The sequence below is a fragment of the Eublepharis macularius genome, chromosome 4 (genome assembly GCF_028583425.1).
Source record: "Eublepharis macularius isolate TG4126 chromosome 4, MPM_Emac_v1.0, whole genome shotgun sequence".
Lineage (NCBI taxonomy): Eukaryota > Metazoa > Chordata > Lepidosauria > Squamata > Eublepharidae > Eublepharis > Eublepharis macularius.
The window spans coordinates 109,062,864-109,087,843 of NC_072793.1; the positions used below are offsets into that span (position 1 = coordinate 109,062,864).

At 43.4% G+C, this 24,980-nt stretch overlaps 2 protein-coding genes across 3 annotated transcripts in view; one reads left to right on the plus strand and one right to left on the minus strand.

The window, feature by feature from the left end:
* The window catches only part of SYN2 (synapsin II), a 341,584-nt gene that overhangs the window by 222,966 nt on the left and 93,638 nt on the right, over positions 1-24,980 (plus strand). The window lies entirely within an intron of this gene.
* On the minus strand, positions 5,874-23,922 carry TIMP4 (TIMP metallopeptidase inhibitor 4). The gene is made up of 5 exons (XM_054976927.1): positions 23,607-23,922; positions 13,707-13,804; positions 9,201-9,315; positions 8,557-8,681; positions 5,874-7,200 (listed from the first exon to the last, which is right to left on the minus strand). The coding sequence occupies exons 1-5, from the start codon at positions 23,734-23,736 to the stop codon at positions 7,003-7,005; spliced, it is 666 nt and encodes a 221-aa protein (XP_054832902.1). The 5' UTR covers positions 23,737-23,922; the 3' UTR covers positions 5,874-7,002.

Sequence of the window (24,980 nt, forward strand, 5' to 3'; positions counted from 1 at the left end):
CTTATAAATAGCCGTGGGCTCCCAGGCTGGGCTTCACTTTCAGCGAGCAGTGGAGTGGGACAGAGCTCTTGCTTGCCACTTGCTAGCCTTTGGGGAGAGAGACTGAGAGTATAGTTCAGCTTGGATTAGGGGGATAGGGATCTATCTCTTCTGGTTCCAGGGCTGCTGCCTGGCTCTGGGGCCAAGTTCAGTGGGCACCTCGGCTGAGGGCTCACATTGATTATTGATCAGTGCCTGATCGGGTCAGGTCTGTGGGAGTGGTGGGCTAGGGCTCTAGTCCCTCCCTCCCTCTGGTGCCAGGGCTGCTGCCAGGCCCTGGAGCCAAGCTCAGTGGGCACCTGGGCTGAGGGCTCACCAAATGATTCTTTTTATTATCACAATTGTTATCATTTTAATTCTGATTCTTATTATTACTATTACTATTCTTAGTCTCTGCCTGTTCCGTCCAGGCATCTTGGTGTGCTGGGCTATGCCTGTAGCCCCAGCCTCGGAAACCCGAGGCTGGGGTTGGGGTGGGGTGCTGCTTCCAGGCCCTGCCAGGCCCTGGGTCCAAGCTCAGTGGGCACCTCAGCTGAGGGTTCACACAGTATTTAGTGCCTGATCTGTTCGGGTCTGTGGGAGTGGTGGGGTAGGACTCTAGTCCCTCCCTCCCTCTGGTGCCAGGGCTGCTACCAGGCCCTGGGTCCAAGCTCAGTGGGCACCAGGGCTGAAGGCTCACACAGTATTATTAGTGCTTGATCTGGTCAGGTCTGTGGGAGTGGTGGGCTAGGGCTCTAGTCCCTCCCTCCCTCTGGTGCCAGGTCTGCTGCCAGGCCCTGGGGCCAAGCTCGGTGGGCACCTGGGCTGAGGGCTCAAAGTATTATTTCCAGTGCCTGATCTGGTGGTCAGGCATCTTGGTGTGCTGGGCTAGGGCTCTAGCCTCAGCCTCTGGTTCCAGGGCTGCTGCCAGGCCCTGGGGCCAAGCTCAGTGGGCACTACAGTGGAGGGCACACAGAGTCATCTCCTTTCCTGTACTCCTTAATTCTAGTTTGATGGCACAATGAGTCTTCCTGTTGTGTTGGCCGCCAAGGGTGGTTGTGGGGTGAAGTGCAATGGCAGTCCTCTTGGTTCAGTTGTGGAAAGCACTCTTGGGTGTGGCTCAGGGGCTGCAGAGAGTCCTCCCACTCCAATTCACCTGTGTGGGCTGTGGAGGAGGCCCAAGAAGTCTTTGTGCAGGGTGGAATCTCTCTCAACATTTTGAGGAGGGGTGGGTGGGTGATGGATCCCTGGAGGAATGGTATGTGTGTTATGAAAGATCCCTCCCATCCCCGTCCCAAACTCTCAGTGGTGTCCCCTCCTGCAGTCCACCCCTCACCCCGTCGTCCGTGTCCAGCCTCGCAGTGCAGCCTGTAACCGTTTGTCCTCCTTCCTCTGGGACAGTTAGCAGTCGACTTTTCAACGCCTCCATATGGAGGCACTTTGGGGCCCTTCCTGATGACCCCCGTGTGGTGAGGTGCCGTGCCGTGCCTGTGATGTCCTGGTGCGCAGGGGCAAAAACCCGAAGCTCCTGTCTTCGACAGCCCTGACTTGGCACCTAAAGAGGCACCACCTGAGCCTGTCTCCCTCCTCACCCAGTGAAACATCCATTGGGGGGAGAAAGGGGGCCACCAGCTCTTCTGAGTGGGGGTCAGTGGGAGGGTCACTTTGCCCTGAGGGTGACACTGGTGGGAGCAGAGCACTCTGGCAGGCCGTGCTCATGGAGGTTTTTCCCTCGGGGTCTGGGACAGCGCCGCTTAGAACCTTGAGTCTGATGGTTCAAGAGGCGGCTGCTGCCACACTGTTCCTCAGTGGGACCCTCAGGTGAGGACTCGCGGTGGCTGGGGGATCAGGCCCCCAGTCCAAATATCATGTCCTCTCCCTCCCATGCTGGGAATACCAGCGCTCTCCTCTTTGGCCTGGTGGTTGTGGGGGGATCTTCCCACTTACCCCCCACATGACAGGTCCTCTCCTTCCCATCCTTTCTGGCAAGTCAGGAAGGTGGGTGATGCTGATGGCAGCCTCCTTTGGGCACTTGCACAGCAGCACTGTTTCACATATAGTTTAGCCGCATGGTGCCCCCATCCATCGCAAACGCCGAGCCCTCTTAGCAGGGGGGAATGGGCTGCTCAACTCATCCTTCCTACAAAGGCAGGAAGGTTGCCGATGTCAGCTGCTGCTGCTGTCACATTTCCGTCTCACCCTCTCAGAAACCACTCTGACCCATCCAAGCAATGTCTCCTGTCCTGCCCATCCCCTACTTTCCGCAAAGGCAGGACAGTGGATCAGGTCAGCCCCTGCTTCACAAGGACTATCCTGTTACTGCTCCCTTCTTGGTTACACAGCTCAGTTGCGATCGTGCAGCCGATTGTATTGTATAGGGATACAGTCGGTTGACAACATGGTGGTTCCCCTGTCAATGGGACTGACGGGACCCCTTTCAGCTGGGTGGGAATGTGTCCTGCAACTCTCGTCCTTTCCATCAAGGCAGGAAGGTGGGTACTGTCGGCTGCCATCGTATTACTTCTGAGTGGGACCCTCGGGTGAGGACCTGTGGCTGCTGTGGGATCTTCCCCCTCCCCTTCCTCATGTCGGACAGAACAAGACAGAGAGACAGATAGAAAGATGTATTGAAAAACAAAAACAAAACCATTGGGAAAAGATGGACACACAAGCCTACATATGGATGATGATAGAGAAAGGAATATAGAAAACAATAAAGTTATAGAAAGAGGAAAAAAGACAGCTAGAGATGGAAAGAAATAATAAAGGACAGATATATACGTAGAAAGAGATAGATTCAGATAAATAGTGGTGGAATCACATAGGAAGAGACAAAGAGAGATAGAAAGTTACAAATAGACAGTGAGAGGGAGAAACAGAGAAACAGATAGAACAGGGCACACAGATATCAACCGTTCTAGAAGTAGAAATGGAATGCGAATGCATCAAGGAGATATAGAATCGAACAGAACACGCCACATCCATGGAGAAAAGGATTGAAAATCAAAAACAGAGAAAGAGACAAACAGTACAGAATGTATCAGTATAATGAAAAGGACACTAGAATGTATGCACAAACATTAGAGAATGAATGTTAACAGTCAGAGAATGGTATATGGTTGGAGAACTGTATGTAGAGACAGATAGAGATTCCCAGCCCTTCAGCACTGGGAATACCAGCATGCTCCTTTTTGGCCTGGTGGTTGTGGGGGGATCTTCCCACTTACCCCCCACGTAACAGGTCCTCTCCATCCATCCTTTCCGGGAAGGCAGGAAGATGGGTATTGTTGTCTGCCGCCGCCACACTGTTCCTCAGTGGGACCCTCGGGTGAGGATCCGCTGATGCTGGGGGATCAAGCCCCCGTCCGAATGTCATGTGCTCTCCCACCCACTCCGGGAATACCAGTGTGCTCCTCCTTGGCCTGGTGGGCGGGCACATGGGGGGTGCCGCTGGCGAGTGGCCAGACCCCCCCACCCCCTGAGGGGAGGTGGCTCATCGCCGCCTCCCCGTGCCCGCCATGACCAGCAGCCACCAGCATCAACCATGTTCCTGCCCTCGCTGGGAATACCAGCATGCTCCTTTTTGGCCGGGCGGGCAGGCACATGGGGGGGTGCTGCCGGCGAGCGGCCAGACCCCCCGCCACCTGAAGGGAGGCGGCTTGTCGCCACCTCCCCGTGCCTGCCAGGTCCAGTGGCCACCGCCAGTACCCACCTTCCTACATCGTTCGGAATACTAGTGTGCTCCTTTTTGGCCTGGCGGGCGGGCACATGGGGGGGTGCCAGCCAACGTCAACCAGTGGCTCTAATTGTATCGAGTGGGAGTTTCCTGGGGGCTTTGGATTGGAGAGGGTATAACTCCAAGATCCCTTTTGCAATCTTGTCCAAACTTGGCTGATGGCTGTAGGAGAGCCTGCAAAAGACTCCCCAGGAAAATGAGCTCTCTAAGTGCCACGGGGGCTGTCCCATGCCCAGCGAACCACTAACCAGTTCAGCAACGTAAAATGTTTTTGTGGTTCGTGACCTCAGGATCGTCGTTGGCACCGAACCACGAACCGCTGGTTCGTTAAATTTTTTTAGTTTGTACCCATGTCTACTGTTGATGCTGTGTTTCCTTGCACTTTGTAGTTGTGTTCCCATTATGAGGCGAGAATCCTTCCTTTCAATACTTGGGAGGAACCATCTGCCATGCGGTGGATCTGACTGAGCCCCAAACTCCATTCTGATCTGAACTCCAGAACTGAAAAGCCCAGAAAGAGCACTGTAGAGCTCTTTCCAGGGTTCAAAATTAAGAGCAATAGGCAAACTCAGCATCAGATTCCTTGTCACAATGGACCCACTGTCACAGTGGAGGGACCTCCTGGAACTGCAACTGGCACTTCTCAATTCCCTCTGCCTTTGAACATTGTTCTTCTAAAGTTGCTGTGTTTCTGTCCAGAATATACCATGCATACCATGATCCTTTGCATTTGGCCCTCGATCTATCTTGACTTAGCAGGGCCATAGTGTTGTTTATGCCATACCCAAACGTGAATAGATCACTGTCAGAGAAATGTTGGGTGTTCCTCAGCATGGAAGCCAGTGTTATGTTTCATTCATAGCATCCTGCACCTATGATTCCTCTCCTTTGTAAAACAATCCACCACAGTAATATTGGAAGGGGGGGTCCTTTGGTTTTGTTAATGGGATTTGAGGGAATAAGGGATGACCTCTTTCTTTTCTCTATTTTTTACCAATAAAGATGGGAGACCAGGCAGATCCATTTTCTGATGAAAACTGTTAACCCAGAATAGAATGATGAAGGACAAGAAATTAAACTTAAGCGAAAGCCAGTCTCAATAAAGAAAATGAAGGGAGCCCAGTCTTTAACCACATCAGTCCACATGGAATACTGATGTGGAAAGACTTGGCGTCCACATGCAACTGTGCAGTGCACAGCCCTGTTATCTCCGCTCCTTTAACACTGGATCAACAGTTTAAAATCAGTCCAGAAAATATAATGAGTCAAGGTACACTAGGAGACACTTCATCTTGCCCAGAAAATACTTCTTTGTCTTTTCTGGGCAAGATGAAGTGTCTCCTGGCGCTCCTTGACTCATTGTCTTAGGATGACTTCTACAGTCACAGTTGGCTTGTGGTGGCCCCTAAGCGAAGGACAGCAGCAGAATGCCACTAAATGAGCAACCCAGTCCACACATACCTGGGTCATCCTCACTATGGCCTTCTTTTAATAATTGTATGTTATTTCTAGTTTCCACCCTAATCAACATAACATGAGCCTTTGTGGCAGCTGGGGACTTAGAAGCTGGAGGAGACCCCTCCCTCCTCAGTGCTCACCCCTGTATGGACATTGGTTGCTTTCTGGCCTTTCCCTGCGTTGTATATAAATGCATAGAAAAGGATTGGCGAGGCAATGCTGTCAGTGCTGTGCTGTCTGCTTCTCCCCTTCATGGTGCAAAGCACATCTTTTATGAATCGTAGTCACTCAATGCCAATGTCATTGCCCTGGGAAGTGCTGAATAAAAAATACACTTATGCGCAACATGCACATTCCCCTTCCTGCCCATGCGGTTACAGTGTACTAAGGCTCAGCCTCTCCCTTTGGGATCCAATTGGTTGGTTGTTATTAAGGAAAACAGTTACAGATGCTGCAACCGGCTGCTGTCAGCCCAGTGCCTGCCTGCCTTCACTGCCACTGCATGGTAATCACTGAACTGAAACACACAAACTTTTCAGTGGGGAGAGTCATTACAACTTTGCTTTCTGAATTTGTTTCACCATTCTGAAGCCCCTTTAACAAACTGAACCAGCAATTTCTGGGTGTATTTCCAGCTCATTTATTTCATTTTGCACACCCCTATTACCTACTGATAGCTTGTTTGAACAAATATATAGGGTTGGATCTTATCAGTCACCAGAACTATGAATTTATGGATAGGGATCTTCCTTCTCTTCCTTTTCCTTTGGCAACTTCCTATATCTTCCTCCAAAACCGATTCTGAAGGTTAGAGCACCCCAGAGGCAAAATACCACAACAGCGTGGGGAGCTGCAGTAAGAAGAATCAAATTAAATCATTTCCTTCTTGTTGATTTAGTGGAAAGTATTCTCTGCTGAGTTTCTGCTGCTTCTCAAGGATCACAAAGAGCTGCTGGAGGAAGGGGAAGGTAGGAATGATTCAGCTCCACAGACTCCACATAGTAGTTTACAGGATCCAAGACATAATATCTAAGAATTAGAATCTAAACCACTTCTTCCACCTTAGCTGTAGGATATTCACTTCAAGAAAGCATACTATGGCATTTCTTCTGGTAGGTCAATGTCAAAATTACATAATGGAACATCAGTAACTTTTTAAAGTATATTGAATTCCATTGGATTTGTTTTTAACTGTCAAAGATGTATTATAACATAGTTATGAACAACCCCTTCAAAGCACAGGCAACGCTACACAAGACATGGTAAACGACATACAGAAAACACACACATACACAGAAACATTTAATTTATATCAACTGAGATGGGGAAATTATTTTTTTTGGATCCTACAGCAAATTATTACAGTGCGTCTTACATATATCCTGTCCAAGTCCTTTTATCACAGAATGCTGCACTAACGAAAAATGTCTATATCAAAACAACACTAATGTTCTTAGGAATTCTGTTTTGGATGAAAACAAGGTGTTTTTTATTTAGTTTCTTATCAGGAGTCCAAATTTTGATCAATCTTGTGTATACATACATCCATTTTGATAAAAAATAAAGTTATTATGCATTTAAAAAACAATGAGTTTCCACATAGCTCCTCTCTAGAAAAGAAATGTAGAGACAGCTGTCTCCAAAAGATGGTTCCTCCACTTGTCTGGATGCCAATTCTATGAACACTGTACTTTATTTACACAGCAGAACTTGTTTCTGTTTCTAAGTAACAGATAGCTGTTGAAAGTTCAAAGCAATGTGCACACAGCATTGCATGAAGTTAACAAAATTCATGGTTCACTCATGTCAATAAACTCTTTCTCTGGAAGAGGGCCACCTCGATACCAACTGCATGTTCCATCATTGCGCTTAATACAGGCATAATGTTTTGCTTGATGCCCATAGAGCTTCCTCTCTATTAACCAGTCTACCCACAGGCATTCATTGGGTGTAGAGATGGAACAGGGCACTGTGTAGCAGGTCGAAATCTAAAAATGAAAGGTCACATGATCTTTGTTTAGTACATACATTAGTAGGTATTGTATAGCAACATTCCATTTACATTATGTAATGGTAATAAAATCATTGATTGTGGAGAGAGGTCTCAAGTCAGACTTGACTTATGGCGACCCTGGTGGGGGTTTTATGGTATGTGACCAACAGAGGTGGGTTTGCTATTGCTTGCCTCTGCAACCCTGGTCTTTGTTGGAGATCTCCCATCCAATTACTAACCAAGGCTGACCCAGCTTAGCTTCTGAGATCTAACAAGATCAGGCTCATCTGGGCTATCCAGGTCAAGGTAATAAAATCATTACACTGCCTTAAATGAATATGGAGATATGCATGGGTGCATCCCATCAACACAAAACAATTGAGGCCAATTTATGTAGGTAACCAAGCTCCACCAGCATCCCAAAAGTGTGGCACTGGTAACTGTACTCAATGTATTTTTCAGCTAACCCAGTTGCGAAGAGTTTAAAGTTATGATATGAATTGTCCCTCCCACCACTATGCAGCAGATTTATTTCATGGCAACAACATTGAACTACAGCAAGAGAACTGCTGCAGCATACTGATTAAGTAGTTGGGTTGCAAATTAGCACTCTGCTGGTTCAAATCATACTACTGCCAAGAGCTCAGCAGGTGGCCTTGAGTAAGCCATTCCTCTCAGACCCAGCCCCCTAATTGTATTGTGGGGATAATAATAACATTGACTTTGTTCACCTCTCTGAGTGGGCACTAGTCTGTCTAGAAGAGTTGTATATAGGCACACTGTTACTATTATTATTATATTAACTCTTAAACTTTTAATAAGGCCTTATAGACAGAAATATATTATATCGACATGTTCTGTCAGTATACATATCCATTACCACCATTTCAAGTTACTTTCACATATTATTTATTATTGGAGGAAGATTCTTTAGGATGGAGAAAGGCTCCTTGGAGTCTAGTTAGATTCACTCTATAATCTGTTTTAATGGTACAAGGGTAGGTGAGTGATTTGACCAATGAAAGTTAATTTATTGTTATTTCATTCATTTATATAATAAAATATATTTATTTCTTTATGAAATATGTACATATTATCCATCCCAAGATATTCAAGTTGCTTTCCATAAAATTACACAATGAAGTGTAACTTTAAAATAACAAAAACAGCAACATAAAAATAAGCAAACTAGAAAGCTGCACAAAATATCTAAGTTCAAAAGCTGGTAAAACATTTTACAAACAGCATCCAAATGAGAAAAGCTGGGAAAATTAGTTATAACCATTGCCAGTTACCTTTCTAGTGCTTTAGGGCCAAAATGCAATCATCTCAATGAATTTTATATACTTACTTTACAGCCGCAGCCCATTTGGTATCTCTGATTTAGACTTTTCTTTTGGGAAAGTGTTAAGTCATCCCATGGTTCAATGTAATTACACAAATGGATAAGAACTTTGCCATCATTTAAAATTTGCCCTGCATTTGGAAAAACAGCAAAATATATTACTTGAAGAAATTAATCCTTAACACTAGGTTGTTGTGGATTTTCCAGGCTGTATAGCCGTGATCGTATAGCCGGAAAATCCACAACAACCATCATTCTCCGGCCATGAAAGCCTTCGACAATATATCTTAACACTAGACTTGAAATCCACATCCATTAAAAGAATGAAAGAGACTTTACTTTGTGGATAAAATCTACAGCTTATGCTGAAGGAGATAGTAAACTTTGGGGTCACCATACACAACTGCAAATTAAATTAGCATTTTCAATCAAGACATCTTCCTATCATTTTATCAGAAATTTAATTAATGTTATATGTGCTAAGCTATGTACAACATGGATGCCCAAAGTTTATGTATATTTGAGCTGCAGTAATTAAAATTTTTTTAAAACATTTAGATAGCATCTGTAAAATTACCAACACTTCATTCCACCACCTGTGGTGGTTTAGAACATGCATTGTGTGGTACATTTGTCTGAATGCATAGTACCTGTAAGGAGGTATTGCTTCTTGTTATTGGCTTCTAATTTCACTCCACAGAGAGAAGAATCAAAAGGTGTGTAAACATACTGAATATCTTTCAACTTTTCAAATCCTTTAAACATCTGTATAAGAAAAACAGAAAAACAAATGTAGTTACAACAAATAATTCCAATAAGGTGCAACGAATGTACTATATATTAATACTTTATTACCTTATATACTAATAGCCAAGTGCCCCCCCCCCCCCCCCGGGATACATAAATCTGTGAATTGGGCCACTTGGCTAGAAAACAGAAGATTCTGCAACCTTGCTTATTTCTGAAAATGCACTTCCCTCTTCCTCTGTCATGGTTAGAAGTAAAGGAAGCAGGGGCAGTAAATGGGGGTGGGGAGTGCTCCCTGGAATCCCTTCCCCTGTGATTTTCCCAGTCCATACAGGAAATTTTAACTGTTTGACAAATTGCTGCAAGGTCCTAGTCCAGATAACCACAGACCCAGTCGGAATCAGGGCCTTTCAGCAATTGTTAAACATCTAAAAATGCCTGTAAATTGGCATTGTGGGGCAGAGCAGTGGCAGCTACCAGGAAATGAGTTCACAGGAGATAGGGGGTGAGTAGAGGGGAAGTTGAATGGGCACTCCAAGCAACTCCAGCTCCAAGTTGCTGCTGGCCAAGTAGCTACAGGGGGCTGGGAGCCAACCTCTCCTCTCCCCTGCACTCCCAATGCCAGAGCAAGCCAGGAGGCAGCACCTCAAGAACAAGAAAAGGTTGTGGGGTATGGAAAGATTAACAGGGAAAGGTGGTTTGTGGGGTGGACATATTAACAAGGAAAGGTACTTGGGGAAAAGATTAATAGGGAAGGTTGGGGTGGAAATATTAAGCGGGAAAGGTGGGGTTTGAAAGATTAGGTGGTTGGCAAGGTTGTTCTCCCTTTTCTGCCTCCCATTCCAAACACCTCCCCCCTTTTCCTCTCTCCCAAACACCTTTCTCTTTGCCTCCTCCCTCCCAAGGAGCTTTACCTTTTGCCTTCACCAAGCATCCATCTCCTTTGGCCTTCCCTCCCCAACCCCCTTCTCCTTTGCCCCCTCCCAGACCCTTCCCCTTTGGAGAGGATGCAAATGGGAAAGTGTTTAGAAGGGATGTGGCAAAGGGGAAGGCTCTCTGTGAGGAAGGGGAGCCAGAAGCCTGGTGCAGCTCCCCGGAATTCCCCACACACAATTTTTGCAAGGGCTACTTGCCAATATTTCTAATTCTCAACATGGATGCTTAAATCCAGAAACTGGAGCCATAAACAAGAAAAATCAGAAACCTGAAAAAAGTACATGGGAGGCATAACTCCATCAAATAACAGTAGTACCTGTACATTTGAGAAACAGAAGCTCTCTGAGATCTCAGTGACCATTCTTGGGGTTGATAGGCAACCAAAACAATATTGCCAGCCTTCAAGCCTTATTTTCTGACAGTAAAAGGATGAGGGGAGAGGACAGGGCTCATTCCAGGGATATTTTTGCCTTCCAGACCACCCCTATTCCCCTTCCACATGACATTGAGGGAGGCCTCATGGAACCACCTGGTTACTCGCTACTATGCAACAGCAGCCTCTGCATGACACACATGGGCAACTTGCTAACATGTAATTTGTGCAACTCAGTCAGTGGCTACTGGACAATTTGATGCCATGGGTCAGTAATGACTCAGTGCTTGCACAGGGGACTACCTTTACCTTTAATTCACCTGAGCCCAGTAGCATCCAGTGGACAACATGCATGACTTGGCCAGTCACTATGGTGGCCTGGACACCACACAACTCATCTGAGCAACTTGCATGACTTTTGCAATTTGGTCAGACTTTTCTCTGGGAGAGGCTGCCATGGGGAATGCTATGGGGGGTTTCAGGAAAGGGAAAGAGGCAATAATCAGCCAAGGATACAGGCCCTGCCCACCTGACTTTGAAAAATGTTGGGCTGTTTAGACCTCAATTGGGGCTGAAATGGCCCCAATCAGGGCCTAAACAGCCTTGATCGAGTCAGTGCTGGATGGGGGAACACTCGCCTGCCAGGCACCAACCCAATCCCGACTGTTTAGGCCCTGATCCGGGCCAAAATGGGCCCAAAATGGCCATTTGTGGCCATTTTGGGCCCGTTTAGGCCTGGATCATGGACAAAAAGGCCTGGATAGGGTTGGTGCTGGATGGGGAAATGTTCCCCTGCCTGGTACCAACCCGATCCCAGCCATTTAGTCCCCAATCCAGGCCAAAACGGGCCCAAAATGGCAATTTCCAGCCATTTTGTGCCCATTTCAGCATGGATCACGGCCGAAACCATCCAGATCAGGTCCGTGCATATAGGGGGAAGCCTCCCCCATCCAGCAACAACATGATCCCAGCTGTTTAGGCCCTGATCCGGGCCAAAACAGGCCCAAAATGGTTGTTTCTGGCCGTTTGGGGCCTGTTTCATCCCGGATCAGGGCCAAAACCATCCAGATCTAGTTGGTGCCCGGAGAGGGAAGCCTCCCCACCTGGCACCAACCCAATCCAGGCTGTTTTGGCCCCAATTCTGGCCCCATTTGGTGGGAAACTTTATCTTCTGAACCCCACCTGCTGTTCTCCTACATTTTTCTACATATTTTAATTATCCTTCTGTTTTCCCAAAGCACTCCAAAACTGTTGGAACTATGTATTTACTATAGCTCGCTCTATATTCAACTAACTTTCAATGATAGACATTTAACTCTCCCTCTCTGGCTGTTACTTAAATATTAAACAATATCTGTATCCTCCCCTAAACTTGCATTCTGTACCCTGCTACCTAAGAGTTGATTCCATGTGAGTTGAGTGTGGCTTCTAACAAATGACATTAAAATTCAGTGTGGCTTCCGGTGCAATCCTAACTGCGTGTGCTGTCAGCATGCTTTCAGATCTTTTCTGAAGACTCGACATTTTCATATCTCCCATCAAGAATTCAGTGCAATTAAAATATTTCTGAATAAATTTCCACAAAGTTACCAAAATCAACAAAATAAAATTATCTACAAAGTTCTTGAAAATGTATCTCGTCACTGTTTATAAGTGCATGAATGCAATACAAATATTGTGAGAAGAATATAAAATTCCCATCTACAATTGATAAAATGATCTAAAATTGATAAAAGAAATACATTTGATAAATTTTTTGTGAACTGGTCTTGAGTTATAGTTCTTTAGTATAATTATACTGATCTTTAGTTCTTTACTGTAATTATGTACTCTAAATGATAGTTATATTGTGTTTATGGTAAAATTTAAAAAATTATTCATAAAACAAAAGCAGCAATGACTGAAAAAAATTAAGTTTAATTTTTTTTTAAAAAAAAAAGCTGTCTGATAAAATAGCGTAGATTCTTGCAAGCATGACTAAAATCAAAGAATGACTGAAATCAAGATCCAATGAGGGGAAAACCTGTTGCTGCTGTGTTCAAGTAGACAGCAATTATATTTTGAAAAATTCCAAATCAGGTGTTCTGACTAAAAGAAATCAATCTTGTCCTAACATGCAGTTGGTCCAAAGGCCAGTTTTAGAAATTCCAGAAAAATTTAAGGACAGTAAATTGAGATAAATTTAATCAACAACAACTACATATGAAAACAATACACCAATAAACCATTCCTCAGCATGTATGTGGGGGCAGGCAGTAGCAGTGTAGAAGGAATGCTTTACATTTTACCTGGGGACCATTTTTTGCAATCAAAAACAATGCACACTTTGTAAATAAATTTAGGAATTGTATCTGTCGAGATTCCATACTCTCCTTGGTTCAGAAAGAAGCTGGTAGAACTATCTAGATCATTGAAAGGATTAAGTAACTCATTCCTACTGCTGTTGCTATGGTTGAATACTCAGCATTCTGAGTATGTATTTCCCTGTTTAAAAAGAAGAGGGGAAATGCTGATTGATCATTAATGAAAAAATATATTTAAGACAATTCTTGATTCTTGAATCTTGTTCTGATCTGATATCAGCTATCCTCCAGCATAGTTTTTTTTGTCTAACATTGAAGAATGACCATCTGTAGGGAGCTTTATAGAATTCTACAGCACTGATTAAGAGAAACTGAAAAAAACTGTTCAGCCTACATTTATTTCATTCTGTCTCCATTTATCCCAATCATAGTCTTACCAGTTGCTCACTGGTGGTGGACAATCTCTTGGGTGTTTACCCAGTTGCCCACCAGGAGGTGACAAACCTCCCGGTAATCGCCCACCATTGGCAGCCAACCTGGGAAAGTGAGCATGCCACTTCCTAAAAGACTTCAAACAGTAAGTTTCATGTCCCCCACTGCTGGGAGGGTATACGAACCTCGAAACCCTACCCATTCATAATTATTCCCCCTTTTTATCCTCATAGTAACTCTGTGAGGTAGAATTGGTACAAGATCAGCCCAGTGATCTCACAGGATCTTAAGAGTGTTCTAAAGTTCACAGTACGGGTTCCTTAGTCACTTAGAGTAGAATATTTTTAATTTGCCTCAAAAGGTACCTTGATTTGTTTGATTTCATATTGGATCATTTTGTGAGTGTCAAGAGGGTCATCATTTGCTGGAACCACCTTTTCACTGGAAATTTTTGCTCGAATCACTGCAACAAAAAGCAAGAAAGCTTAATTAGCACAATACAGCAGCTTACATAATTCTCTTCACCATTTATCCCTAACTACAAACCCTGTGAGGTAGGTAGCTTAGGCTGAGAGAGTATGACTGGCCCAAGGTCACCCACTGTGCTTCCACCGAGTAAGACAAGGAGATATATCAAGAATGAAATTTAGTTCTTTCTCTTTAAAATGCAAATTCCTTTTCATTATCGTATTTTTCTGGATTATCATAATCACGAACCCTCAAATTATTTGCTTAGCATTTTGTGACAGTGGTTATTCATGTCCTTTGTTCTAGCTGGTAAATAGATGACTGAGGAAAATAAACACATAAATTTTAGGTATTCATTAATTAAAAGGAATTCCATTCAACAGTTTTAAGGAATACAAATGGAGCATATTTATGGAAGCTTTTTGTTGTTCATTTTGTATTGATTATTTATTTAGCACATTTTAAGATGCCACTCCAGGGAACCTGCCTGAAGCAGCTTACCAAATAAAACATAATAAAAACAAAACAATAGGTATTAATTAAAAGCCAACATTAACATCCAGAATTACGGATCTAGCTGCAGCATAAAAACATAGACCTTTAAGCAGGTTAAAATAAGAATTTCATACTAAAATGGTGTCAAAAGAAACCAGGAAGCCTCAAAGGGAAGAACATTATATCAGCTGGTCCAAGTAGTGAAAAAACTCTCTGTTTGATCATCACCCACCTAGGCTTGCCAGGTTCCCACCAGTGGCAAGCAATCTCCCAGTGATCGTAGCCTCTGCCTGCCAATTGCTGGCATTCAGGAGGAGGCAGGCCACCTAGAGATTGCCTGCCATCAGCAAGGAGGCCGAAGAAATGAGCATAAATGCTCCTGTGGTACATGCTGATGACATCACTTCCAGTGCAACCTGGAAGTAATGGCATTGTGCTGGGGGTGACTATTTAGGGGAACAACGTGGAAGGAGGCAGTCTTTCTATATGCACAACTAATTGCTAAATTATTCAGTTTCCATCATCTATCTATCTCCTTGAAGTCTCTTGCAGCAGCATCACTATTCTTTGCTCATAGAACTCATAAATACATAGGTTATTGAGTCAGGCATGCCATCCCTAACCTTACTCCATGAAAGTCTTACAGCCCTGAAAAAAACCCCTTCTAAAGGGATAGTTAATCAACATTATAATGATGCACTACCATTTTATTTTATTTATTTATTTATCTATTTATTTATTTATTTATAGTCCATCTTTCTCACTAAAATCTAAAGTGCATCACAACAGTGCAAGTGAAAATACAATATAATCAACAGCTAGGGCATTCACTGACCAAAGTATAATAGTGAAGAGGACATTTAGGGAAACAGATACAATAGGGAATGGTAATAGAAAAAAAAAGTATAAAGCTGAGCAGGGGTCATTTCGTAGAAAAAGAGCTGCAGGAACTCATTAGCATATCTAATTAGCATAACTCATTAGCATTTGCCACACCCATTGATATCACCGGAAGTTTGTTATTGGCATAATTGATTGAAATGGCCAGGATTCGGCTGCTGCCAGATGGGGGAGTGTTCCCCCACCTGGCAGTGGCCCAATCAGGGCTGTTTTGGCTCCAATTCAGGACAAAACCCCTCGATCCATGCCGAAATGGGCCCAAAATGGCTCAAAATGGCCATTTTGGACACGTTTTGACCTGGATTGGGCCCAAAATGGCCCAGATCAGGTCGGTACCAGGCAGGGAAGGGGTCCCCTGCCAGGCACTGACCCAATCCTGGTGGGTTTGGCTGGGATCAGGGACAAAACAGCCCATACCAAGTCAGTGGCAGGCAGGGGAGGGTTCCCCCGCCCACCACCGACCTGATCCCGGCCGTTCTGTCCCCAATCCCAGGGGAATTGGCCCAGATCAGGGCCAAAATGGCCAGGACCGGGTCAGTGCTGAGCAGGGGAGGCTTCCCCCACCTGGCACCAACCCAATCCCAGCTGTTTTGGCCCCGGTCCCAGCACCAATTGGCCCAAAATGGCCCAAAATGGCCATTTTGGGCTTTTGGGGGGCTGGATTGGGGCCGAAACAGCTGGGGTAGGTTTGGTGCTGGGCAGGGGAAGCCTCCCCTGCCCAGCACTGACCCAATCCCAGCTATTCCAGCCCTGATCCCAGAGGAAATGGGCCCCAAATGGCTGAAAATCATATGGACGGGGCCACCTGACACGTGATATCTTGAGAGAACTGCCGGAACTGTGTTCCAGTATATTCCTCCTCAAAAATGAGCCCTGAAGCTGAGCACAGAGATGAAATCTATCTGAAACAAAGTGTAACTAATTTCCATGGCATGTTTAGCAGCACGTAAGCTTCCTAGTAGGCACATGTCTACATCAGTAGACAGTACCCAATAATGAAGTGTTCAATCATCAACCCTCTCTGAGCTATTTCTTATGACATAGTCCTATAATCTGGGTAGAAAGCTCTCCTGAATAATTCAGTTTTACATAGTTTGTAGAAAACCAAGAGAGTAGGGGCTTTCCTGACTACCTCATGCAGGTCATTCCATAAAGGGAGGGGGGAGAAAGCATGTGTGCAGTCAGCTGTTGATCTTGCCCAACTGCAGGGTGGTAGCCTCAGAAGACCCTGTTCAGATGAGCAAAGCTGCTGTGGTAGAACATAGGGGAGAGGTGGTTGCACAGATATGAGGGGCCAAGGTCATGAAGGACTTTGTGAAATTCATGGCCTTGAATTGCATTGCACCCAGTAACTGATGGGAAGCCAGGGGAGTTATTGCAGAATGGAACTAATATGCATGCTACATCTAGCTCCTGAAAGTAAACAAGTTGCAGCATTCTGCACCAACTGAAGTCTCTGAGTTGTCTTTGAGCGGAGGCCTACATAGAGTGCATTACTGTAGTTTAGTTACTGTGTTATTGTGCCATGAATCTGTGTGTGGCAATATGGGTTGTATATTCTTGTTTTAGTTTCATGGCATGCAAATTTATTTTAGCAGGAGTCAATTACTATTAAAATTATGAATGGTAGCCAGTTTGGAAATATAATCAGTGACAATTACGCAAATTATCTAGTATTCATTCTTTCAGTGATGTTGGATCACCAAAGTCTGCTGATTAGTATGTCAGTAGCTTTTTAAAGAGTTCCAGAGCTGTAGAAGCCCTAACAAAATTGCTAACAGACAAGCTGGGATCTTATATATTGAGGTTTCTGGACTCTCCATCCATATATTTTTTTATACTTGTAGACATGGCTTAACCAATTGGAGTTCACTTGTAACACAGGCTAATCCACTGCACAGTAACAGGAAGAATATCAAATACAACACTAACAGCACAGTCCTGAGGAGGGGGCCCCAAAGTGCTCAGAGAGCCGACCAGGAGTTACGCCAGCGTATTCCAGTCTTACATTGGTGTAACCCCCTGTATGCTGGCTCAGCAGCCCGGCACCACTCTGCCTAGGCCTTCCACCAGCACCCAGCCCCAGCAGCCGGTCACAGGCCTAACTGCAGCATAAGTCCCTGTGCCAGGGGGCGAGGCATGAGTTAGTCAGCTCCCTAAGCCATTTTGGGCCCAGGAACACCCCTAGCAACAGCAGAAAGTTATGCCACATAAAACGACAGTGTAGCTCATAGGTGCCCATTGTATGGGAAAAATCGGGGGGGGGGAAACCCATACCTGACCCTGACCAGGTGGCCTGGTAGAGCATAGGATGCCAACCACCATGGGGACCGATCTGCTTGCACTCCCATATCAGCTAAGCCCCCTTTCCTGTGCCCAAGCAGTTCCTTGGGCACCCTACGTAACCTCTGGCTAGGGCACCCGTGACAGGTAAATAGGGAAGTGGTGAGAGGCTGGTCCCAAGAGCGCCCTGCCATGAGGACTTAGAGCGTGGGGCAGGAGAGGGTTCTTGTGGTGGCAGGGCAGGAGTGCACAGAGGGAACTTTGCAAAATTCGTTGCTTGCCTCGCACTCACATATGAGAGGAGACCCACATCCAGAATGTCTGACTGACAACTACCACTCAAGTTCCCTTGCAGGTTATCTACCTCCTGAGTCCTGGCTTGGGGAGGGAGGAGGGTGCACCAACAAGTAAAAGGGAATTAGGGAGGCAGCTGCCCCAGCTTGCTTATTCACATAGGCCTCCACTCCTCACCTGTGCCCTCCCAAAAGCTGGCCTCTGCAGTTAAGCCTTGCCAGGAGGCCCAGCCCCTGCTTGTGAGCCAGCATGGCCCATGCCTGCCTTAGAGGCAGTCACCCAGGGAGCCACACTCCACATAGCGGTTTTGGAGGGGGCGTCCAACAGGCCATGTCAGAGTTCTGTTCAGGGCAGGGCTTCTCTCAAGACAGGTGCCTCTGTTGAGGTGCAGCAAGCCTGATTGCAGGGGTCTTTCTGCTCTGTGCACCTGCTCTCTGCAGGCAGGGGAGTAGCAGCTCTCCCATCAGAGTCCTTAGGGAGCAGACTAGCTGTGCTGCAGTTACACAGGTATGCAGCCACCAGTGGCCAGCCCACCATGATGTAAACAACTGGAAAGAAATGGGGTTAGATCCAAAGGTGCTCTACCACCAGCATTTATGGCATTTATGCCAGTAGAACAGGCTTTCTATTGCTAGAAGAGGGTTATGATTTTTGCTGATTCCCCATCCTACTATAGCTTCTCTTTTAGGCAAGCTACAAATTCAAAATGTCACATCCCTGAATGGGCTTACTTCTTGCATTTATTATGCATCCTAGACTTCTAGTGGTGTCAATTGACCCGAAGAAAGGTTTAACCTACTTTTATTAAGTAAGGTTGAGTTGAATAAATTAGCTAGCAGACATGAGCATTATCATGTTATAGTGTATGCAGATTCTTCTAAAGCTGCTGTTCTATTGTTGCATACAAATAAAATAGAATCACAATTAAACCCACATTATGAAAGGACTTCTGGGGCATAGGGAGAAAGGTAATGCCATTTAATTAATTCTAGCCAGTTCATATGCTGAAGCATCACTCTCTTTTGCATCCATTGTGGTCTCCAACATATTCCCCACTTGCTGACACATCAGCATAAACAATTGATCTTGAGTAGCTAAACTCCAGATCAAAAGGTGGGGGAATCACCCATTACGTTCCAAGCATCTACCATTTTGTTCTCTTAACGTTACTACACTGCCAGGTTACAAAGAATGCTCATTGCATGGTTGTTGGGGGTTTTCCGGGCTGTATTGCCGTGGTCTTGGCATTGCCAAGACCACGGCAATACAGCCCGGAAAACCCCCAACAACCATCGTTCTCCGGCCGTGAAAGCCTTCGACAATACAATGCTCATTGCAGTTCGTTCGTTCGTTCATTTATAAAGAAAATTATGCTACCTCTCTAGGAATTATTCCAAGGCAGCTTTCAAAATAAAAATAATAAAAATAAAACATTAAAAGATATTAAAATCCAACATTAGGAGAAAAAATAGTCCAGCATAAAAACATGGACCATAAAAACAGACACAGACAGTTTTAAATAATTTACAAGGCTAAAATCGTGTAAAAAAAATCAGCCCCTTAATTAAAAGCCTAGGTGAACAGAAATGTTTGTCCTGGTGTCTAAAGGAAGGCAACATAGGCTCCAGGCAAGTCTCAAGGGGAAAGGCATTCCACAAGTAAGGTGTGACTACTGAAAAAGCCCAGTCTCTGTTTGCCACCATGGGTGTCGGAGAGAGGACATTCCTCCTCACCCCACCCTGGAATCCTAAATGGTGTAAAGACTTCAGTCAATTACCTATAGGTCAATTACCTATAGGTTTCATTAAAAGACTTTGCACCTACAGCCCTGAATTGTTTCTGCAAACAACCATGGTTTCCACCATCTGAAGGTGGTTGCATAGAGGACAGGGATTGTGAGGCACATCACTGCTGAGCTGGACTATATGAGAGGAGGTGGTCCTTCAAGTACCCTGGCCCCAAGCCATTTATGGTTTTAAAGTAAGAACTGTACTTTGAATTGTGCCTGGAAACAAATGGGCAGCCAGTACAGATCTTCCAGCACTGGAGTGATAAGATCCCTGTAGCCCACCCATGACAATAGCCTGGTTGCTGCATTTTGGATGAGCTGAAGTTTCTAGACCATTTTCAAAGGCAGCCCCACATCTAGATCCCATTCAAATCAGTTCACTTACATCCATTCTTCAACTACAGCCTGCCACAGCAGCCACTATCACTTATGATGCAAAGAAGCCTAATTAGTTGGAAATGTATTACATCATTACAGTGTTGATAGGGAAGAAGCAAGAATGTGTATGCTAGACAGTATAAATTTTAATTCAATTCACAGGCAACAGCAGTCCAAAAATTGCAAGATTATAATCCAAAGAGCAATCCAGATTGAGCATTATGCTAACAACATATTGATAGTACCTGTTTTCAGTCTCAGTGCAAACTTGATAAGTAATCATGAACACAAACATTAAGGGATTTTTTAAAATAAAAAGCAAGATACACCCACACATAATAAAGTGTATGGAATGAAATGTTGCTGGGCCCTGTAAGGAAGTTCTCCAGTAGGTAGTAGCCATTTATCCATCACTACCGTCTGTGCCATTTGTTGTGAATAGCTGCAATTTGCCTGCTGGCTGACCATTTTAAAGAAGTTAGTTGAAATGAACCTTGATGGTTTGCCAGTCAGAGAAAACATGCCAAGCTAGAAGCTTCACGCACCAAGAGGTGGGTAAGGAACGAGAAGCCGCATCTCTTACCCACTCCACGCGCAATGCATTTTATGGAATTAAATTAAATTAAAAATATACAAAAGGCCATATTGATACATAGTTCTGCAGCTTACATTTATTGTAGGGGCAGAATGAGCAGTTGATGCATGCACTTGACCAATTCCTGTTAAGAATTTCTGAAAGCTTTCAAAAGTATACATTGTTTACTTTGATACATTACTTTGATACATACTTTGATACATTAATAATTTACTTACCACAAATCCAATGTTCACCATTAACATGGCTCTGAACAGATGGGGATCTTTAAGTCTGCAAATCTTACAGTCCTCTGTTAGAAACTAAGGAGCACTCTGTTTTGCTTCCTAATAGAGTCAAGTCTCAAATAAGACATAGGACGTTAGGAGGACTGGTATGGCACATAAAGTGTTCAGTATTTTGAAGAAATAGGTCACAGGAAACTAGGATGCTGAGCTGTTTTTGCAAGGCCAAACTGACATGGAAAGTGTTGGTGGGCTGTTACTGTTTGCTCTAGTACTGGACCTGGCTCCTGCTGTCATACACACATATTAATACAGCTTTAGTTTGTACCCCTGTTTTATATGTGCCATCATCCTTCACAGTATTTCAGCCAGCCAGTCTGATTTGCAAAAACTTACTTAGGTCTGTTTGGTAGTTATGGGGTGTTTTGAAACTAAGCATAGCTTGAAGCAACAAAAGGTGCCCTGACAGGAATAGACAATATGTCACACACTAATCACACAGACAAATGCCACAGTGAAAGTGCTCCTTGTTTAGTCTTGGGAATGCTAAGGGTACTGAATTAGTCAGAGGTTGTTTAAGTGAGGTCTGTTGGTTTAACCAATGCCTGAGCCAGCCACCCTTCCACAGTCAAAGAGCAAAAGTAGGGAAAATATGAAAGTTCACAATTTTAAAAGCCAAATAGGAGGTTTCGATTACTTACAGTGCTCTTGATTTAATATGCTTATTTATTTTGTCTTAAGATTCAATTTTATATTCTGAAATACTATTTTGGAACAAGAATTAATGTTTTCACTGTTCTGGAGTTAGTAAATAAGGAAGCATGTTCAGATTTAATTGTACATAATGTTTAAATGCTACTCTCTGTAGGTACAAATATATATATTCTCCAATCCAAGATAATTATGGTAAAGAATCAAATGCATTATCCCAGTTCTTCACAACCAAGCAACAGGACCAGTCTTGATTAATGTCCTTCATAGAATACCCTTTGATACTTCTCCATTCGTTAGCACATTATAGAACTTTACAATTGCCTCCCCCATCTTCTTCTACTTCTACTCCTGTCCCAGTGTTTTGAGGGAAGTGGATATCAGGAAACAGTAAAGATTCCTTAGCAAATGTTTATGTACCAAGCACCTATGTCATAGAAATGTTACTCTCTAGTTTTACACATAGAAACAATGGTTACATTGCGAGTCAACGTAGAGAATTATGAAATTCAGAAATATAGATTTCTAGTAATTATATGATACTTATGTGCAGCCATGTCATCTGCGTTAACAGCATAATAATTCCAATTGATCTCAACCCCCACTCCTATGACCCTCTGTCATATCAACAATCCAACCCTGAGTAAATAAAGATTCTGTAGACCAGAACAAATATAATGCAGCTATGTGTTTAGTTGCCTGTACCAACTGTACTTAACACTTCAAGCATCAGACGAAATGGGCTGTCTCACATTTCCCATAATAAACGTATTACTCTTTAGATACTATAATACTCTTTAAATTAAGTATGTTTGGGATTTATCCTGCCCAGGAATTAAAAATGCCTTCTTGCCAAACTATATTAATGAGACTATTTTTACTATGATGTTAATAAACATGCATTTAAGTTGGTTAAGGATAATTTTGCGAAGTCAGTTCTTAAAGCCTACAAATATTGTATACTGAGTTTGAAGAAAAATCCTCTTCTTTTTCTATCTGTACCAGTACTTCTGCTTTTTCTAAACTCTGTGATGTTATGAAGACTTTTTTGCTGATCATCAACACTTACTCTGTGTGAGTGTATTTCACTTCCAGGAAAATGCACCCAGTGCATTTTGAGTACTATTTGGATTCTTTCAAAATGTTTAATGATGGTTAAATTGATGTAAAAGTAACTTGTGCTTTTCCCAACACTTCAGAGAATTCCAATTTGGCATGTTTGGTATAGGTAATTTAATGAAAACATTACTTAACACAGCCAGATTAAGAAACACTTTAATTGGTGATTTTAAACAGAGTTTAGAGTTTGTCATGGCTACAAAGATTTTCTGTCAGCACATGAAAGCAATTAATCAGTATGCAGAAGGTATTGCCTATCCCATAGAGATGCTAATTTTGTGGCATTTTAGAAACTCATGTTCTACATTTACTGCTCACTCTGGATGGAAGCTAACTAGCTGTGGCATGAGCTGATTAAAATGAAAGAGTGCAAAACGTCAAATTTTCTTATTTGAATGTTGAATCTAATTGCATATGATTAGTTTGCTAATGTGTAGACTGAATGTTTAGAAGAAAGTTAGGCACTTTATAATATATTTGGAGACTGTAAAATATTTTGCCAATGTTCATTTTTGAATAGCTGGCCAACAGCCCAATTGCTCTTTGATTCTCCCAAGGAGGAGACAATTATATCAGAAATCAGTGAAAAAGTAGATCGTACGAAAGATCTGTTAAGGTTAGTATCTAGTCAGTTCTATTTACAGGTTAATGTAATAATGAAATTCTTAAATCTGTGCATGTTACATACATTGCATAACACATTATTGTACATATTCATTGTCAGCTATATTCTTGTTACTGTGAAGTCCATAAAGGATTTTGTACATACAATAAAACATATTTGCAGAAAGAATTGAAATGCTAAAGAAGGAACTGCTTCTGAATGCTTTGAACCTGCATTTTATTCTTGTAATACTTTTTGATTAAAATCTTCTCTTATGGAACAAATTCTACTGTTTGTTAGCTGTGAAGCCCCAGAGGGTTGCAGAAAAACCACCACTCTTAAATCCAGCATCTGCTTTTGTTTTTTACCATCAGTGTAAAAAGTGTATAACGTTTTATGACTCACCTAAAGCAGAATCACAGATGAGCTGCTGTGGATGGGCAGGGGCGCAGCTGCAAGCTTCTATCAGCTCTTGAATCCTGAGGGTTAGAAGAAGTAACAGTGAAAATAACAAGGTACCGAACAGAGGATTCATGCTGCTTAAAACACTGCTTGCTGGCCAGCTTGAAGAAATGTTCTTTCACTCTTGACTTGATATCTAAACTTCCTAATGACTGTCTAGTTTCTTCTTTGTGCAAGCAGCAGTTCAATTTCAGCAGACTCAAAATGCTTTCCCCCCCTCTTTTTTTGGTTGTGGTAGGTGGGGGGGGGGTAGAGCCCTCTCAGCTCAGCCTAACTATATACTTATGTTAACTGACTTCTAATGTTCCTGACATAGGTCCCCCTTATTTATTGCTTCAACACTTACTTGTAATCCCGCCCTCCCTTAAGCAAAGAGCACATCATTGGTGAAAATATTGTATGACAGCTTTGTTGTACCAAAGGAGTGGTTATCTTATTTCATTACATCACAGTGTTCTTGTTATGAATCATTGATCAGGAGATCCTTTCTGAAAATTCGTTCTACTTGCTTCTACAGTTGATTTTAGGATCGTCAGAATAATAGAAAAATAAATATAAATTGTCTTGTGTGTCATTCTACATTTCTTTCATAGTCAGAGTAAACTGCAAGCCATAACTTTCACCATCAGATTCAGTCTGTCCCTAATCTTTACTTGTCTCTTTCAACATTTTCATAGAAGTTCACTTCTCAGTCATAAGCTGGCACAGCTATTTGTGTCAGGTAGAAGATAGAGAGAAAACAAGGATTCTGTTGTAGCATTGGATACAGCTTTCCAACTCAGGCTGTTTTCTGCAGCCCAGCCCCCTGCCTTTTGGGCATTTACATGGCTTGGGGGCGGGGCCAGCAGACCTGAAACTTTGGTGGTTCAAATCTGGATTGCTCCACATCGTTAAAGGAAGTGGCTGAAACACCTGGGCATTCCCCTCTGCCAACAAAAGGAAATAGAGGAGCAGTGGTGATGGTAGTAGTCCATTTTCCAACTTGCACAGGCCATCATTTATGAAGAACTTCAAGACATTACTTTTAATGCCTATAGAAGCAGTAAATCCAAGTAAAATCAGGAAAGATTGCAATAGAGCAATTCTGCTGCTACATTGTAACATAGGGGTTTAAACATCTGTAATTTATTGCTTGCCTTCTTGTGTCCAGTTGGTTTACTGAATTTTAAATTTAGTATTTTAAATAGTATTTTTGTAGAAAAGCACCCTTTAAAGGGTTCAAATTTGTTTGAAGCATTGGTTAACAGCTTCATAAAGTTCCATAGCCTGTGTCTCCAATGTCAAGGCAAACAGGCCAAGGATCCTTTAGCTAGATCT

Bases quoted from the DNA above. Each gene is read 5' to 3' on its own strand.
- TIMP4 (XM_054976927.1), bottom strand. From the start codon at position 23,736: ATGAATCCTCTGTTCGGTACCTTGTTATTTTCACTGTTACTTCTTCTA. The intron at 13,805-23,606 runs GTGAGTCATAAA...TTTTTGTTGCAG, and splicing joins CATCTGTGATTCTGCTTTAG to TGATTCGAGCAAAAATTTCC. The intron at 7,201-8,556 runs GTAAGTATATAA...TTTCATTTTTAG, and splicing joins AAATGGGCTGCGGCTGTAAA to ATTTCGACCTGCTACACAGT.